This window comes from Pan paniscus, chromosome 1 (genome assembly GCF_029289425.2).
Source record: "Pan paniscus chromosome 1, NHGRI_mPanPan1-v2.0_pri, whole genome shotgun sequence".
NCBI classification, from domain to species: Eukaryota; Metazoa; Chordata; class Mammalia; order Primates; family Hominidae; genus Pan; species Pan paniscus.
This window is the reverse complement of record NC_073249.2, coordinates 172,981,729-173,001,068: the sequence shown is the minus strand read 5'-3', so window position 1 is coordinate 173,001,068 and position 19,340 is coordinate 172,981,729. Positions and strand designations below refer to the sequence as shown.

General features: G+C 43.9%; 2 protein-coding genes and 1 pseudogene across 10 annotated transcripts in view; 1 reads left to right on the top strand and 2 right to left on the bottom strand.

Moving 5' to 3' along the window:
• Positions 1-4,565, bottom strand: part of NDC1 (NDC1 transmembrane nucleoporin) — a 72,917-nt gene extending 68,352 nt beyond the window's left edge. The window contains exons 1-2 of one of the 5 annotated variants that reach the window (XM_003815008.6): positions 3,198-4,565; positions 502-622 (exon numbers count right to left, since the gene is read on the bottom strand). In XM_003815008.6, the coding sequence (XP_003815056.3) occupies positions 502-622; positions 3,198-3,560 (484 nt within the window). In that variant the 5' untranslated portion in view covers positions 3,561-4,565. Of the gene's footprint in view, positions 1-501; positions 623-2,899; positions 3,110-3,197 lie in introns of those variants that run through there. The other 4 variants (XM_008967882.6, XM_063607408.1, XM_008967883.5 and 1 more) reach the window with 4 other exon arrangements.
• LOC129397896 (large ribosomal subunit protein eL37-like) lies at positions 3,869-9,449 on the top strand (annotated as a pseudogene).
• A 6,717-nt stretch (positions 9,450-16,166) lies between these two features.
• The window catches only part of YIPF1 (Yip1 domain family member 1), a 37,862-nt gene continuing 34,688 nt past the window's right edge, over positions 16,167-19,340 (bottom strand). For all 5 annotated transcript variants that reach the window (XM_063607395.1, XM_063607399.1, XM_057298818.2 and 2 more), the window contains one exon: positions 16,167-16,704. The gene's annotated coding sequence lies outside the window, so the exon portion shown is untranslated. The remainder of the gene's footprint in view (positions 16,705-19,340) is intronic.

Sequence of the window (19,340 nt, the reverse complement as noted above, 5' to 3'; positions counted from 1 at the left end):
CTTGAAGATGGGAAGCAGAGGTTGCAGTGAGCCAAGACTGAGCCACTGCACTCAGCCTGGGTGACAGAGCGAGACTCTGTTTCAAAAAAAGAAATCAAGTGCTCTTAATTTTAGACGTATTTTTAAAAGAGGTACATGTCATATTTTCTACCCACAATTTCGAATCGATGAGAGGAACCGTTCTGTATTTTAAAGAGACAAACAATCTCAATAAAGCTGCCCAAAGGAAAAACAAATGAAACTAAGTTTTCATTTATGGGGTCTTCTAATGATCTTTTCGTTCCTATGATCACAGTCTTTGACAAGCTTATTAATCTTATTACATAATAAAAAGGTGATTTATGTTATGAAGGAGACATCTTAAAATTATCTCAAAGTGAATGTTTTGATGTGTCAATATAACATAGGCAGTAATTGAAAATAAACTGCTTGAAACATAATGCAATTTTTATGTTGAGAAGTAGGTCCTATAACTTTCTCCCCAAGTTGAGTATCACCTACCAGACAGCCACTGTATAGGATGAAACAAATCAATCCTGCTGAAAATTATAAATACTGTGGTGCAGATGGGTAGAAATAGCACTGACCAAACAATACTTGCAACTATCCTCCAGCCCAAAACCTATAAACAAAAAGAAAAACCCTCACTCATGAAGTCAGTTAAATTATTTCAGTTATGCAAATCCTATCTTTTCATACAGGATGTTAACCACTAACTCAGATCATAATCCGTAACTCAAACATTCACTACTAGTAATAACATTACGTACCACTAAAGAATTTATAGTATCAGTGAGCTGATGCCTGCATTAGTACAAAGTTAGGTGCAACATCAAATATCATACTTTGTATGAGGGGTGGTGGGCATTGATTTACAGCTGTTTTAGAGCAACTAATACTTGTCTCTCTAGGCTTAATTGATAGCTATATTAATATATAAAGGCTGTACACATTTTATGGGAACCACCTTATACTGTAACTGTATTTACAATCATCAGATATGAACCTTTACTGGGCAACTACGGCACTGTAGCATTCTATTCATGTTTGAATTGCCCGTATCTATCATATAGGAGGAAAATATTTACTGCTGAATAATACAAGAAGATATAGAGGGGTTTTAAGCATGAAAGTGACAATCAAATTCATGTTGCTCAAGGTAAAACATGTCTGTTTACTGAAAGCTGGCTTTAAGGAAGATGGAGGAGTTGGGACACGAACCAAACCAGAGACAATGCAGTTAGGAGGCAGTCCACCAAAAAGTTGAGGCCGGGCGTGGTGGCTCACACCTGTATCCCAGCACTTTGGGAGGCCAGGGTGGGCGGATCACTTGAGGCCAGGAGTTTGAGACCAGCCTGGCCAACATGGTAAAACCCTGTCTCTACAAAAAAATTTTTTAATAATTAGCCAGGCATCATTCCAGCCCGGGCAACAGAGCAAGACTCTGTCTAACAAAAAAAAAAAAGAATAAAGTTAAACTCCTATCCCACATTCTTTTTGATGTTGTGATTTTGAGACAGCTCACTCTGTCCCCCAGGCTAGATGCAACAGCGCCATCTCAGCTCACTGCAACCTCCGCCTCCCGGGTTCAAGTGATTCTCCTGCCTCAGCCACCTGAGTAGCTGGGGTTACAGGTGCCCACCACCACACCTGACTAATTTTTTTTTTTCAGTAGAGATGGGGTCTCGAACTCCTGACCCCAAGTGATCCTCCCACCTCAGCCTCCCAAAGTGTTAAGATTACAGGCATGAGCCACAGCGCCCAGCCTCCTGTCCCACATTCCATACAAAAATTAACTCAAAATGGATTAAAGACCTACATGTAAGAGCTAAAACTATAAAACTCTTGGAAGAAAACATAGGAGTAAACCTTCATGATCTTGGATTTGGCAATGGTTTCTTAGATATGACACCAAAAGCATAAGCAACAAAAGAAAAATATAGATAAATTGGACATCAGCAATATTTAAAACTTTTTTGCTTCAGAAGACACTGTCAGCCAAGTGCGGTGGCTCACAAGTGCCAAAGGTGGCAACAACCCAAATACCCACATACTGATGAATGGATAAACAAAATATGGTATGTCCCTACAGTGGATTATTCAGCCACAAAAAGGAATGAAGTACTCATGCATGCTAAACACACAGCAGGCACGATGGCATGCACCTGATGTCCCAAATAGTTAGGAGGCTGAGGCAGGAGGACTAGTTGAGCCCAGGAGCTCAAGACCAGGCTGGAGAAGATATCGTATCTCTATTATAAAAATAATTTTTAAAAAAATTTTAGAGGCCAGGCACGGTGGCTCACGCCTGTAATCTCAGCACTTTGGGAGACCGAGGCGGATGACTCACTTGAGGTCAGGAGTTCAAGACCGGCCTGACCAACATGGTGAAACCCCATCTCTACTAAAAATACAAAAATTAGCTGGGCGTAGTGGTGCGTACCTATAATCCCAGCTCCTCGGGAAGCTGAGGCAGAACTGCTTGAACCCTGGAGGCGGGGGTTGCAGTGGGCCGACAACGCGCCATTGCACTCCAGCCTGGGCAACAGGGAGCGAGCCTCCGGCTCAAAAACAAAAAGATAAGACTTACGGACCCAACAGTTTTTAGTTTGGAATACAGGGGAGATGGCAGTGCACTGGGATAGAAGCACTTTTCCAAAAGGGATCTTTCTCCTCTTTCTCTTTGCACTCCAGAGAAGCGATGTAGTACTGTTAATTCCGTAACTTTAAGGGGGAAGTACTATTCCCTCAGCTCAGTCCCATTCTACCTTACAAAGAACACCTGCCCTGCTTACTGGACCCTAACCCCAGCCTCTACTAATGCCACATTTCTTTCCAATTCCGTGCATTCCTTCCCACTTCTTAACGAAACAAATGAAGTTATTTATTTTGCACCTACTGGATACGGTACCCTTGCGTAAAACTCCGCCTCACTCCCCATTCCAATTTCCATTTAGTCCATCCGTCCCACTCTGACCAGCTTCCTTCCACTCAGGACCCCTCTCCTACCCCGTAACCAGCTTCCACTCAGGACTTCCCACAACCCTGCAATCAGTCCCCCAAGTGGTGCCTTCCCCACGCGTTCTCTCCACGCTGCCCTGGGACCGGCCCTCCCCCGCCCAGCGCGCACGCGCGATCAGAGCTTGCCCGCCCGGCCCGACCCTGGCAGCGCGTGCCACGGTGCACGCCGCACTCACGCGCCACAGTATGTCCCGCGACCTGCCGGCGCAGGGCCCGCTCACGGCCGTGGCCATGGAGATGGCGGTCCCTAGTCTAGGGCGTACAGGAGACCGTGCGCCCGCCCGCCACCGCAGTTCAAAGGGAGGAAGTCCCCAGGAGGACCCTGCTGGGGCTGCCTCAAACGCTGCCTGAGTGAGGCCCGGCCCAGATTCCAACCCATCCCTGCGAGGCTTCGTCTGGACAAGCTCAACAGGCCAGGACTGCCGCGCAGACACGTCCCGCAAACGCGGCGGTAACTCCAGGAACCGCCCTCTGGCGTCCAAAAGGTCCCTTCGAAGCAGGGTCCAGCGGGGCGCCAGAAGCAGGTGGCGACGCTGCATGCTGGGAACTGTAGTCTCGACGGCCCCCTGGGAGGAAGTAGGAGGAATGTTGCATTCTGGGACTCGGAGTTCCAAAGTACAGAATGCTGGGAGTCAAGGTCTTCCTGGAGGTGCCTTGAGGCATGCTGGGAATAGTAGTCTTTTATAAAGCTGTTAAGAGCCACAGTATTGATTGACTGGAATTCTTCAGTTAGAGCTAGCAAAATGATCTGCCCTCATCTACTGCTCTGCAACGTTTGCTAACAATGGCTTCCTGAATGCTTTAAGATTATATCCTATTCACTTCCAAAATCATGTTACTATCAATCATGTCTAAAGCACTGCAGGACAAACTGGGAATACAACTGATAGATCAAGTCTCTGCCGTGAAGAGATCTATCCGGTGGTGGAGAAAACTTGTAAAGAATTAGTCCAGGCCAGGCACAGTGGCTCACACCTGTAATCCCAGCACTTTGGGAGGCCAAGGCAGGAGGATCACAAGCCAGGAGTTTGAGACCAGCCTGGGCAACATAGTGAGACCTAATCTCCACAAAAACAACAACAACAACAACAACAACAAACTTTTTTTAAAATTAGCCGGGTGTAGTGGTGCACACCTGTAGTCCAAGCTACTCCGTAGACTGAGGCAGCAGAATTGCTTGAACCTGGGAGGTTCAGGCTGAAGTGAGCAGTGATGGCGCCATCACACTCCAGACTGGGCCATAGAGTGAGACCCTGTCCAAAAAAAAAAAAAAAATCAGTCCAAATGAGTGTTCATAAAGACACCTCAGGTTCTAAGGTTCTTGTGGTAGAGACTACTCGTTGTCTGCCTCAATATCTATTCTCCCCTTCTTTCATAATAATTGAACTCCCAGTTTTTTAACTGGGCATATAGTTACATTTCCCAGCCTCTTTTGCAGCTAGGTATGGCCAGCTGACTGAGTTCAGGCCAATAAAATATAATCAAAGTATTGCATGGTAGCTTCCTAGAAACCCCCTTAAAAGGGAGCTACTGCATGATGGTCTTTGCCTCTTCTTAATCCCATCCTCCATTCAGCTGCCTGGATTTGGGATGTGTTGGCTGGAGCTCTAGCACCATACTGGACCACAGAAAGGGGGTCACACTGTAGGGGAAATGAAGTACTGAGCCTAAAGGAGACTTGATTATTTACGGCAACCATATCAGTTCTAGGCTACCTGCCTTTACCTCCTAATTTCATTTACACAAGAGAGACAATTATTTATTGTTTAAGCCACATCTATTTTTTTTTTTTTTGAGACAGAGTCTCACTCCTTTACCCAGGCTGGAGTGCAGTGGCATGATCTCAGCTCACTGCAACCTCCGCCTCTCGGGTTCAAGTGATTCTCCTGCCTCAGCCTCTTGAGTAGCTGGGATTACAGGCGCATACTACCATGCTGGCTAATTTTTGTATTTTTTAGTAGAGACGGGGTTTTGCCATGTTGGCCAGGCTGGTCTCAAACTCCTGACCTCAGGTGATCTGCCTGCCTCAGCCTCCCAAAGTGCTGGGATTAAAGGCATCAGCCATCGCATCCAGCCTCTGCTTCTGTTTTTATAGCACCTATCACAGTCTTAAATCATCTTGTTTGTTTACTTCTTATTGTCTGACTTCTCACTAATATACAAACTTCACAAGAGCAGGGACTTTGTCTTGTTTATCATTGCTTCCAAAGTACTCATTACATTAGTAAGTAATAAATGAATTTTTATTTAATGAATAATGAATGAGTGGAAGAAATTAACTATATTGGACAGTGTTTCTTCAGGACAACAACTTTTGATACCTATATCAAAGGGGGATTTAATGCAGGGAATTGATAACAAAGTTGTTGGAGAGGCTAAAAAAGCATAGGAAAGAAAGAACGGGGCTGTAGTAGCTAACAGCAGAAAGGAGTTATTGCCCAAATACCAGGAAGCTACTACTTCCATTACAGCCATGAGACAACACTGAATGCTGAGCCACTGAGGGTGGTGCCCCTGCTGCTGTTAGAACGACTCTATTGATTTGAGCACCCTGTAGCTGCTGAAAGCACCACCCAGAAGTGCCTGCAACTATCCAAAGTTGCTCTCTGAGCCTTTGAAAGCCATAACCTGGCCGAGAGTGGTGGCTCACACCTGTAATCCGTTTGAATTACTTTGGGAGGCCGAGGTGGGCGGATCACGAGGTCAGGAGATTGAGAACATCCTGGCCAACATGGTGAAACCCCGTCTCTACTAAAAATACAAAAATTAGCTGGGCATGGTGGCACATGCCTGTAGTCCCAGCTACTCAGGAAGCTGAGGCAGGAGAATAGCTTGAACCAGGGAGGCGGAGGTTGCAGTGAGCTGAGATCGTGCCACTGCACTCCAGCCTGGAGACAGAGTGAGACTGCATCTCAAAAAAAAAGAAAAGAAAAGAAAAAGAAAGCTATAAACTAATTATTTGAAATAGAATAAATTTTTTAAATGATACAAGACCTCTTTGGTCTCAGCCACAAAGGGAACACCATCGTTTGGAAAGCATTGCAGTAAGACACACATGTTGTGCTGCCGCTGTGCCCCTAAGGCCTACCCCCTTCAGAAGTCAACCTGTGGCACATGTGCCACCTTGCCAAGCACAAGAGGAAGTAACACTGGAGTACCAATGCTGAAAGATGAAATACCACCGGGACTAGTCAAATGAGGCACCTAAAAAGTGTATACCACAGATTCAGGCAGGGATTCCGTGAAGGAACAACACCTAGACCTAAGATGGCAGCTGTTGCAGCATCCAGTTCATCTTAAGAATTTCACTCCAGCCTGGGCAACAAGAGTAAAACTCTGTCTCAAAAAAAAATAAATAAACAAAAGGAAAAAAAGAATTTTGATGATTAGTCACCCAATAAATGTTCTGGTTGGCCGGGCGTGGTGGCTCATGCCTGTAATCCTAGCACTTTGGGAGGCTGAGGCAGGTGGATCACTTGAGGTCAGGAGTTCAAGAACAACCTGGCCAACATGGTGAAACCCCATCTCTATTAAAAATACAAAAATTAGCTGGGCATGGTGGTGGGAGCCTGTAATCCCAGTTACTCGGGAGGCTAAGGCAGCAGAATCACTTGAATCTGGGAGGCAGAGGTTGCAGTGAGCCAAGATTGCGCCACTGCACTCCAGCCTGGGTGACAGAGTGAGACTCTGTCTCAAAAAAAAAAAAAAAGTTCTGGTTTTTAAAAATTAAAAAAAAAATGATACAAGACATGAAGAAGAATACCAGTTAGTATTAGAAAAACTCAGAAATTATGTGATAGAACTCAGGAAAGAAATAAAAATTTAAACAATTATTATAAAATGGAAGTTGAATTAGAAGAGCAAAGAAACACAACAGTAATGTCATAACAAATGAAGAACTTTTATAATCAAGAAAGGAATAAAGAAACAAAAACAATTTTAAGTGACAAATAGAGAAAATAGGCAAAGAAGATCTAACACATGAATAACGGGAGTCCCTGAAGACTCTGGAATCTCATTTTAAACCATCACTGTCTCACCCAACAACACACAAGGATGTGGGAATTCCTTTCTGTTTTTAAATTGCCCTAATATTTTTAAATGAGTTGTCATTTTCCTGAAGTTTTTACTTCAAAATTTTCACTTGTTGCATAGCCTTTAATACTTTATAGCCTAAAAAATATAAAGGGTGGTGGTGGCAAATAACCCTTCTTCTCCCAATCTGTAACCTGTTTCAAATTCAGTCCTTCCAAGAGAAAGGCTGCTAACTCATGATAAAATGTGATTAGCTGGCCGGGCACAGTGGCTCACGCCTGTAATCCCAGCACTTTGGGAGGCTGAGGTGGGCGGATCACCTGAGGTCGAGAGTTCAAGACCATCCTGACCAATATGGAGAAACCTCATCTCTACTAAAAATACAAAATTAGCCAGGCATGGTGGCGCATGCCTGTAATCCCGGCTACTCGGGAGGCTGAGGCAGGAGAATTGCTTGAACCCGGGAGGCAGAGGGCAGAGGTTTCAGTGAGCCAAGATTGCACTCCAGCCTGGACAACAAGAGTGAAACTCTATCTAAAAAAAAAAAAAAAAAAAAAAAAAAAATGTGATTAGCTATTTGCAAAGACAAAATAGAAGACATTCACTTTGAAAGACAGCTCCTTGGACATACAAAGTCTCTTGTACAACAGTATTTTTGTGGTGAGTCAGACAAAAAATAAATTTTAAACATATAGATGATATTTACCTGTGGGGTGTGGAGAACACATATCCCAGAATAACTCTGAACTATCTATTATTATTATTATTTTATTGCCAAACTCCAAGCCTCTGGGAAGAATTCAAAAGGCATAGCAACGTGGAAAGAAAAGTCAGGCTCCTCCTTCTTCCTTTGATGCCCCCTCTCTGGAGCCTGGCTGCACTCCTGGTTGGCAGTTTGGTGGGCTGTCCTCTGCTGCCTGCTTCTTCGGGGTGAAATCTCAAAGTAAAGGCTGATGCAGAGAGAAGGAGATCCAGGAGGGGAAACTCACATCACGTTGCAAAGTGTGTAATCTACGCTTTTTAATGTTTCTTCTCCTAGTTTTTTTTTAAAGGTTTTTAAAGTTTTTTTCTGCCTAGTTTGTTAAAAAGACTGACTTAACCCTCTGCCTGTGACACAGAGACAGTAAAATAAAATCTGTGGGTGAAGGTAAGGCTCCTTAGTGCCTCATTTCCAAGGATATGAGGAAGAGGCAGGATCAAAGGCTTTTCACATAAATACATATGCGAGGCAATAGGTAAAGGCTTTAGAGTCAGACAAATGGGGATGAGTCCTGGCTCCGTGCTTCATGGCAGGGTGGTTAGCTTGGGCAAGTAACTCAACCTCTTAGTGCCTCAGTTTTCTCAACTGTAAAAAGGGGGATAATAGTGTGCACTGTTCTGCACTGTTTTGTTGTTGTTGTTGTTGTTTTTGAGACAGAGTCTCACTCTGTCGCCCAGGCTGGAGGGCAATAATGGCATGCGATCTTGGCTCACTGCAACCTCCGCCTCCCGGGTTCAAGCAATTCTCCTGCTTCAGCCTCCCAAGTAGCTGGGATTACAGGTGTGGTGTGCACTGTTCCTTATTTCTATGGACTTTTATTTCTATGGACCTATCTAAATTGAGCCCCCACCCTTCAAATAATGTGACAGTCATTAATACTGCAGGCACATGATAGGATTTCACTTCGTGGCCCCCTTTGAAGTTAGGTATGGCCACGTAACAGTTCTAGCCAATAAATTGTGAGAAATAACATATATCATTTAACGGTGGAATTTAATTGCCATTATGAGACTCTCCAGAGCTCTCTTTCCTCTGGCACACTGACCAACAATATTTTAGATGTTTGTTACTCCATCACCCCAGAGGCCTGAGTGACCACAGTGAACAGAGTCTCCTGCCAGCCTGTGATCAACTTACAACATGACCAAGAAATAAAACTTTGATTTAAGCTGCTTTAAACTATAACTTACAGTTCTTGATTTTTTAATTTATTTTTATTTATTTATTTATTTTTTTGAGATGGAGTCTCGCTCTGTCGCCCAGGCTGGAGTGCAGTGGCGCGATCTCGGCTCACTGCAAGCTCCGCCTCCTGGGTTCACACTATTCTCCTGCCTCAGCCTCCTAAGTAGCTGGGACTACAGGTGCCCACCACCACATCCAGCTAATTTTTTTCCTATTTTTAGTAGAGATGGGGTTTCAGTGTGTTAGCCAGGATGGTCTCGATCTCCTGACCTTGTGATCCGCCCACCTTGGCCTCCCGAAGTGCTGGGATTACAGGCATGAGCCACCACACCCGGCCAGTTCTTGATTATTTTAGAAGAGCCTAACCTATCCCCAAAGATACCAGTAGTAAATCAATAAATGCAGTTACCTGAAGAGGACTTGAAAAGTCCTTGAAAAACTTTGTTTTATGCATCACCTTATTAATTCACCCCACCAGCATTTACCAAGCAATAAGTACCGGCCAGGCACTTTGCTAGGCTCTGTGGGGGTAGACACAGGAGTGCAGTCCCTGCTGTCAGGACCCTTCTGTCGAGTACACAAGGCCTCCTCCTTAGACACTCACTCTCTTCAACCATACTCCCAACCACATGCATCTGGTAGAAATGGCTTTATCCGTTTTTAGCTTACAGGCTGTTCTTGGAAAATGGATGAAGCCTCGAAGTATAGGTTTAAGATACTAAAGCCGATCTAACAGACCCTTCATCCCCTCACCAACACATCATGACATCATGTTTATTTTTTTCTGCCTTCATACCTCTGCTTAATCTGGACTCTCTGCATCTTCAAATTCCATGTCTTCCATGAAGTATTTCCTGTTGAATTCCTCCTCTTCTAAAAATCCTGGAATTCTACCCCTTATTGAATATATCCTGCCATCAGTAGCATAGTAGAGAAAGAGCAAACTTTGGAGCCAGACAGTCCTGGGCTTAAGTCCTAGCTTTGCCCCTCCCTAAATGAGAAGGCTAGAGACCATGTTTTGGTTGAATGCTTATTATATACTAGACACTCTAAGTCATATCACATAAATTTAATTATCACACTTGTCCTTCAAGACTGATTATATATATATATATATATATATAAAATATTTTAGAGAGTAAGCCAAGCTGAGGTAAAAAGAAGCACGGACTCACACACTCGTATCAATTTTAACATTTCAGCTCTTTTATATAAATAATTTTTCAGTGTGGTATATCTTATTTGCTTGCTTGCTTTTTAAAAAAAAATTACGCGGATCACGAGGTCAGAAGATCAAGACCCTCCTGGCTAACACGGTGAAACCCCATCTCTACTAAAAAAAATACAAAAAATTAGCCGGGCGTGGTGATGGGCACCTGTAGTCTCAGCTACTCAGGAGGCTGAGGCAGGAGAATGGCGTGATCCTGGGAGGCAGAGCTTGCAGTGACCCAAGATCATGCTACTGCACTCCAGCCTGGGCAACAGAGCGAGACTCTGTCTCAAAAAAAAAAAAAAAAAAAATTTACAAAGGTTTGTATTTGTATTTTTGTTCTAATCATTTCCTTTTTTTTTTTTTTTCCTGAGACGGAGTCTTACTCTGTCGCCCAGGCTGGAGTGCAGTGGCACCATCTCGGCTCAGCTGCAACCTCCACCCCCTGGGTTCAAGCAATTCTCCTGCCTCAGCCTGCCAAGTAGCTGGGATTACAGGCGCGCACCACCACACCTGGCTAATTTTTGTATTTTTAGTAGAGACAGGGTTTCACCATATTGGCCAGGCTGGTCTTGAACTCCTGACCTTAGGTGATCTGCCTACCTCGGCCTCCCAAAGTGCTGGGATTACAGGTGTGAGCCACCACACCCGGCCTCATTTCCTATCTATAACATCTTTTATCCCCTCTGTTTGGGAAACAGGTAATGATTGTCTATTGTTTTCCTCTTATGAACAACATAGACGTTATTTAGTAACTTCTTCCTCTTCCCCTTCTTATCCTCCAGCAGGTGATTTGAAGCAAAGTTCTTTTGCTATATCTATAAGGCAACCAGCAGATTTATTCTGCTTTAAACATGCTCTCCCCATTCTCCTTCCTCTTTTTTTAGTTATACTGTAGATTCATTTTAAGGGCACATAACCGTTATAAACTCTATTTTCTCCCATATAAGCATTATTAAGTTCTACATGTGAACAGGTATTTCGTGCTCACCAACTGCTATGTCAATGTCTTAACAGTCATTTGGGTTGTCTGAAGTACGTTCTCTAGAAGATACCTCGGAAAGGTCTCATGGGAATATTCCCTGTGTTCTTCCACATTGATAACGTCTTGTCTGTGGCCAGTTTGGCTAGGTGTAAAATCCTTAGTTCATATTTTCTTTCTTTGGGTATCTATGTTACCACTGTCTTTGGACATAAAACAGTGTCACCAACTGTGTCTCAGTGTTGATCTTCTGTGTTGATTTCCCCAGGTATGAGTGTGCCCATTTTATATGTAGTCTTTTTTTCCAGAAAATTTTATAGTTTTTAAAAAATGTATTTTTCTCCATTGCTTTTGTTTCTTCTTTGGACATCTATAATACATCTTTAGATCTTCTCTGCCTATCTTCCATATTGGTCACTTTTTTTTTCTTTTTTTTTGAGATGGAGTCCTGCCCTGTAGCCCAGGCTGGAGTGCAATGGTGCGATCTCGGCTCACTGCAACCTCTGCCTCCCAAGTTCAAGTTATTCTCCTGCCTCAGCCTCCTGAGTAGCTGGGATTACAGGCGCCTACCACCATGCCTGGCTAATTTTTGTATTTTTAGTAGAGACAGGTTTTTGCCACGTTGGCCAGGGTGGTCTTGAACTCCTGACCTCAGGTGATCCACCTGCCTCAGCCACCCAAAGTGCTGGGATTACAGGCATGAGCCACTGCGCCCGACCCATACTGGTCACTTTTTCTTAAGTTCTTTGATTTCTCTTTATTCATTTTGGAATTTAATCTGTTTTCCTCCTCTTTAACTTTTTATTCCCTTAAAGCATTATCTGTTGTGCTCATTCACTCTAATATCCCTTCTATTATAATTCAGCCTTCATTTGTGAGATGAGTTTTCTCTTTTCTTTCCAATTCTTTCCTCAGTACTATTACCTAATTTCTGCCTTATAATTCTGATTAGTGATTTTCTTTCATATCCTGCACCATTTCTTATTTTAGCTCATTTTAAAACATTAAGTTATGGCTTTTATCTGGTTTTGTGAGCATGACTGTCTGGAATGCTTTCATTACCATTAGGGATGTTATTCTGCTCCTTGTTCTCATTTTTCATATAATAACTTCATTACAAGATTTGACTGCGATCCTTTCTGTTACTCTTTTTTATGTGAAATTAGTTTTCCTGCACATTTAGGAGGAAGAGGTGAGGCAGAATAGCTTTTCTAAATTCAAGGCTTTACAGCTTCCTTTTCTGTTTCCATGACATGTTCAAAAATACAGCTTCATCTTTCTGACATTGCTCTGTTCCCCTCCCCGACTCTCATCTGGACTTCTCTTTTCTTTGCCCCAAATATCCCTGGCCTGCTTCGCTTGCGTTTTGCTCCCTGCAGTTTCTTTTCTGGTGCCTGGTTACTCCAGCTTCTTCAGAACTTGCTGTGGATCCCTTGCATGCATGTGCTGCAAACTGGGTATTACGAAACTCCAGTTCCAGCTGCTGTTCTCCTATTAGCCCATTGCACTTTCCAGGGAGTACCTATTGGCTGTTTTGGGGTGCTCTTATTTTCCAATTTCGCAGACACCCTGTTGCTTTCCTGTGGTTCTTTCCATAAAAATGCTGATACCATGTCAGTCTTGGCGCTGCCAGAAGATTCCCTCTGCTTGAATTTTTGGGTTTGTGGGGATACCTTTTCACCTTTTGTTGTAGATGCCGATTTGTTTTTGATTTTGCTATCCCAGATGCCCTGTTTCTATGAGAGAATTCAGGGAGCTTCAAAAAGTATGCTAGTGCCACTGACATTTTCCCAAAATTCATTTCTCTCAATTCTTTGTATGATACCAACCAATTAAATCAAACTGATAATGGACAAACCACCACCAACTTTTGTAAAAGGAGGGGCTCCAAGATGTACTAGTTATCTGTCTAAAACCCATTCTGTCTTCCTTCCTTACCGACAGTATTCTGGTTCATTCAGGGTGACAGTGTGCCCAGCTAAAGAGTATTTCCCAGCCTCCCTTGCAGCTAGGGGTAACTGTGGGATACAGTTCTAACCAATAAGACATGAACTTTTTTCTCTGGAGAAAGCTCATTACAAGGCAGGCTAACTCCACTGGCCAACCCTCTTTTACCCTTTCCCTTCCTGCTGCCTGTCAAGAGCTGAGTTGAGCTGGAAAAAGCTGAGCTGCCAGGACTTGGAGTACAGTTAAGACAAGTGAAAATGAAGTAACAGCAAGCCTTTCATCACTTACTGTGATGGTACAAGCAACAGGCTAACCAGGAGAAAGCGCTGGCTCCCCTCATGTTCCATTTCCCACCATGAACCAGTGCCAGGCAAGGGTCAGGTGGATCAGTGCAAATGTGGGGATGGTCTCACTGCCAATTGATCCCTAAACAAAAGGCTCCTGCCATTTCACAGGGCCTGGGGACTGAGAAGAGGAAGAGGGGGAAGGGTTAGGAGTAGAAAAGTACTGAGCCTTGGAAGTGAAAAAAATATTTTCAAGTTCCCCGGTCCCCCATAGATAAATTGGTCTCTGCAGAGGCACCTGAAAAAGGCTATGGCTAGGAGGCCTCCAAATGGAGGAGCCTGGGCATGAAATGCAGATATGCGTAAGAGTATCCTTGACTGTAGTCCCTTCAGAGACACATGGCACTCACTGGGCACCCAGTCTGGTTTGGGCTGGCAGCTTTTCCCAAGAGGCCTGTTGGGTAAGGCCTTTGTCAGGCCTGAAAGATCAGGCACGGGTTTTTGGCCTGGAGCCACACTCCGCACCACCTACCCTTTGCTGGAGGTAACACAGGCATCTTGGGAGTAGATGACAAATTCATGCTAAGGACTGCTGGGCAGAAGAAAAATAAAAAGAGATGGCATCATGGAGCAGCCATGTTAACCTCAGACTATCTCTAAATTTCTATTTACATAGGAAAGACAAAACGGCAAATTTATTTAAGCTACTGCTTCTCAGGGTTCTTTTACAGCTGAATGTAATTCGTAAGAGCTGCATGGAGGTCCCAAGGGCAGTGGCTCCCAAATGGTGGTGCTGGTTAGTTCATGAAACTTTCACTGGTCTTGGCTAGGTGAGAAAAAATTAACAGTCAGTTTTTCATAAAGCTAAACTTACCAAGTTTTTAGTACTAAGATTATGTCCTTCCAGATTATTTGATATTATAATGTCCTTTCTTCTATAAAGATAATGGTGCTGACAATGCTGGCTGTGTCTAAAATCCTTACTTAAAAATTAAATCCTGGCCACTTTATTATAGAATCTCTAAACATATTTTTGGAAAAATTTACCGGTGATACCGACTTAAAAGTACTTAGTAGCTTGCAGTCCTAGCAACTTGAGAAGCTGAGGTGGGAGGATCCCTTGAGCCAGGGGTTTGACGCTACAGTGGACTATGATGGCTCCACTGCACTCCAGCCTGGGAGACAGAGCAAGACAAAGAAAAAATACTTAGAAGACTCAAGGGACACAAAACAGCTGTCTTCAGATATCTGAAGGGAATAAGGCTCACACTTTTTCTGTGAGGCCCAGGGGCAGAGCAAAGACCACCCAGTGATGGCTGCAGAGGCACTTCTGACAGAACAGGCCATTGAAGGAGGAAACGCTGCCTGGAGAAAGCCGGATGCCGGCAGCCACTGAGCAGTGATCACCGGACTGTAAGATCCAGGAGAACAGGGAGCTTGTCTGTTTTGTTCACTGTTCTAGCCTCAGTACATACAATAGTACCCAGCACATAGTAGGGCTCAGAATATATTCGTTGGTTAATTAATGGAGGGATATTCAGCATCTGATGGGAGGTTTCCCAAGGTGATGTTAAGCTCATTGTAGCCTGATTTATGTGTCTTCCTTTACCTGCATGGTCAACCTTTTAAGTCCAAATGTGTCTTTGTAGCTATCTTAGAAATATATAGGGAATTCTGTCTGGAAGAGGATGATATGGTTTGGCTCTGTGTCCCCACCCAAATCTCATCTTGAATTGTACTCCCATAATTTCCACATGTTGTAGTAGGGACCCGGTGGGAGATAATTTGAATCATGGGGGTGGTTTCCCCCATACTCTTCTCATGGTAGTGAATAAGATCTGATGGTTTTATCAGGGATTTCCGCTTTTGCATCCTCCTCATTATCTCTTGCCACCACCACGTAAGAAGTGCCTTTTGCCTCCTGCCATGATTCTGAGGCCTCCACAGCCATGTGGAACTGCAAGTCCAATTAAACCTCTTTTTCTTCCCAGTCTTGGGTATGTCTTTATCAGCAGCATGAAAACAGACTCATACAGAGGACAACAGAAACAGTAGGTGATCAGCAATCCTGACCATCAGAAGCTCAGCCTCCCAGATCATATGCATTTTGAACAAAAAGTATGTTAAAGCTCTTTGCGGTGTCACTGGTTTCTCTCTTTAATGCACACTAACCAGGAAGTCAAAGTGCCAGGTACTCCAAGTGCCCTAAGAGAATTTTCTGAAATTTGTCAAAATGGGATGTAAATGAACTTTTTTTTTTTTTTTTTTTTTTTAAGAAAAGGTCTCACTTTGTCACGTAGGCTGGAGTGGCTCACTGCAGCCTCAACCTCCAGGCTCGGCCTCTCGAGGATACTTAACATCACCTTGGCAAACCTCCCACCTTAGCCTCTCGAGTAGCTGGGACTACAGGCATGCGCAACTACACCCAGCTAATTTTTTGTATTTTTTTTTGTAGAGACTGGGTTTCACCACGTTGCCCAGGCTGGTCTCAACTCTTGGCCTCAAGCAATCCACCCACCTTAGCCTCCCAAAGTGCTGGGATTACAGGTGTGAGCCACAACTTCTGGCCGAATGTGTTCTTTAAAACTGATATTCCATTCTTATAGGAAGAAACATTCAGATGTCCCATTTTAATCCACACATCATAACACCGAGCACATTCAATCAGATTCCCAGCAGCCTCCAGTCCAGACAAACCATCAAGGAAAAACTTGAGGTCAAAGTCACAAAATGCAGACACAGACATCATGTGAGGTATTTATTTTGCAGCCATTCGGTTCAGCTGTCCAGTATCAGGTTACCAAAGACAAATTTTCAAGCTCCCGGTTAATCCCCACCAAAGTTTCTACTGTTCGGCTACTTCAGGATGGCTAACATTTGGAGAGAAGAGGATCCCCCAGGTAGTCTGTACATAATTCAGAGAGAGGACATCAGAATTTTCCATGGTTCTATTTCAGGTATTAAGGTACCACAGTGAAGCATGTCATTTGACTGTGGTGGCAAAGGGACGGCACTGAGCATGCCTAACCTATTCCCCGGCATTTCAGTCCAATCAGCGCATGCTCGCAATGATCATCCATGGGTGAAAAAGAAGAGCTGAAAGACACATGTGCTGAGCAACGTTTAATTTCTGCTTGTTAAACGGGTGATTAGGCGCCAGTGTGGCACCATCCAGACACTGGGAGTTTGTGCCACTCCATCAGTTCTGCTGGCTCTGCTCATTCTGCTTTCCTGCAGTGGATGCCACTTCACAAAGAACCATGCTCCAAAAAACAAAAGAGAACTGAAAAACAAAACGGGAAACTTTCAAGATAAAGCACCCCCCGGCCCCGACAGGAAAGAGCTACATTGTAGAAAAGGATATTCATGTATGTTTAGAGATATAACTCCCAACACCAGAGAAGTCTGCTGCCACCAGTTCCCCAAATCTTAAGGCTTGAGTCTAATTTTGATGCTAAAAGTAGAGCTTAGTGTTGGAGGAAAGATGATGCTTTAAAAAGTTTTCTTCTACTTGCTTGGAAACCCAGTGACCCTTTCCAAGCCAGATCCTAAAGCTACCTTCGCCCATCCTTCTCTCTTTCTCTTCTCCGTGACAGCACTGTGTTAAGCACTAGAGGAGAAAAGATAAGAGTGGATATGGAGGGACTTAAAGATCTGGGACCTGGAAAACCAGGGTAGTTGAAATGTAAGGTTATACAGGAGATAATGGCAGGATATGAGGCAGGACAAATAAATCAGGGATAGATTGTGGCAATGCAGGGGGTTTCAATTTTGTTCTTTGGGCAATAGGGGGCCAAAAAAAAAAGTTTCTAAGTAGGGAAGTGACATAGTTAAAGGCGTGGTCAGAATTATAAATTTTCAAAGACCCCTGTGGCTGTGTATAGGATGAATTGGAAGGAGAAAAAGAAAAGAAGTGGAGAAAGCCATCATGTTACTGCTGCAGTTCAAATATGAAATGATCGGTCCTGAACACTGGGTATGGTAACAACAGGACAGAGATGAAAAATACTTCAGCGAAAAGACAGGTCTTGCTGACTGATACTATGTGGAAGGTGAGTGGGGGGAATCTACAATCTACCTTGATGCTGAGGTTTCTATCTTGGGTGACTGGTTGGATTTCTTAATCCAACAAATATTGAGGACCCATGTGCCAGGTTCTGGGGACAGTGATGAACAAGACAGACATGGTCCCAACTGTCAAGGAACCAGTCTACCAAGAGAAGCAACAGGGCAAACAAATACAGAAAATATTATTTATTTAATTATAATCTTAACTTGCCAGGCGAGGGTGTAATAAAGAATCTAACCTACTCTGCAGTCAGGGACAGTATAAATGATGGTGCCACTCCCTGAGACAGGAAAACATGAGGGGGATCTGGTTGTAGTGGGGGATGAGTATAGCTTGGAATGCAATGAATTTGAGGCAACTGTTGGTATACCTACCTGGGGATTTGCAAGACAGGGAAACTTGGAAAGAGGGGCTGGAGATAGAGTTAAATCCAGGGAAGACTAAAGAATATGGTGGAGAATAAGTTCCTAATGCATAGCCTTCCACTTGGGAGAATGAGCTAGGCCTTTCTGGAGACATCAACAGGACAATACCACATTCAGATGTCAGCGTTTGATGATACCACGAAGGTGAGGCTAAGGCAAGGGCTAACTGCCCAAGTCTACTGGCTCAAGAAAAGAGAAACATTGCCAACAAAATATCTGTGAAAAGTGGCTGGAGAAAGCCAGACACTGTAATTTGCTGGCATGAAAGAACCTAAAGCCCTGATCAGCCTTTTAGTAACCATCAACTTGGGTTCTGAAACGCTAAATAAAGGTAGGGACAAACGGGCCCACAGAGCAAGCACTCAAGATTTTATATTCATAAATATGTACTCTGTTTTTCTCTCCTCTTTCTAGCTGTCTGTTCCAAATTAATGTCAAGACTAGGGAAGAATATGAAGACTAGAAAATTCCCTTCTCAGGTAGGCATGGTGACTCATGCCTGTAATCCCAGCACTTTGGGAGGCTGAGGTGGGCAGATCACTTGAGGCCAGGAGTTAGAGGCCAGCCTGGCCAACATGGCAAAAACCCATCTCTACCAAAAATACAGAAAAATTAGCCAGGCATGATGATGCATTCCTGTAACCCCAGCTACTCGGGAGGCTGAGGCATGAGAATCACTTGAACCCGGGAGGTGGAGGTTGCAATGAGCCGAGATTGCACCACTGTCCTCCAGCTTGGGCAACAGAGTGAGACTCTGTCTGAAAAAAAAGAAAAAAAAATTCCTTCTCCTGCTGCCAACTTTTAATGGGTGGCCAGAAGCGAAGAGGTTGGGAATTCTTGGCACTTAGGCCAGAGGGAGAAAAGTAAGATGCTGTTGCCCTTTGTGCCAAAGTTGGTCCCTAATGTCACCATCAGCCAGCACTTCCTTACCTCTTGAAGACTGCCTCTACCACCTGTTGGCCTATGACCTGACTCCTGACCACTTTTGGCTCCCCATCTTGGGTGGCTGCACTATCGCATGGGCATTCTCTGTCCCTTTCCTTGCCTCAGCCCTGCAGCCAAACCTTCCAATGTCACCACAGTCTGATCTGGGATGTTCCAATGAGAAGTTCCCATAATCATGTTTCTCTCTTTAATGTAAAAGGGCCTTCTAGTCTGTGTGGCGTATGAGATGTAAAACTGTAGTATAGAATCTGGGAGGGTAAGGACTGATCTCCGTTGTTCACCAGCACAGAGTAGAATTTCAATGAATGAACAAGTAAAGATTTCCCAAGTAACCTGCCACATAAATCCAAGAAAGTTTTGATGCTATATGATTGGCCTAACAACTTGTTCAAATGAAGCTTTCTCCAAGTATCTGCTGGGTGCTAGGGAGCTATATTGGTAAATAAAGCTCTGCCCTCAAGGAACTCTCAGTCTATGAAG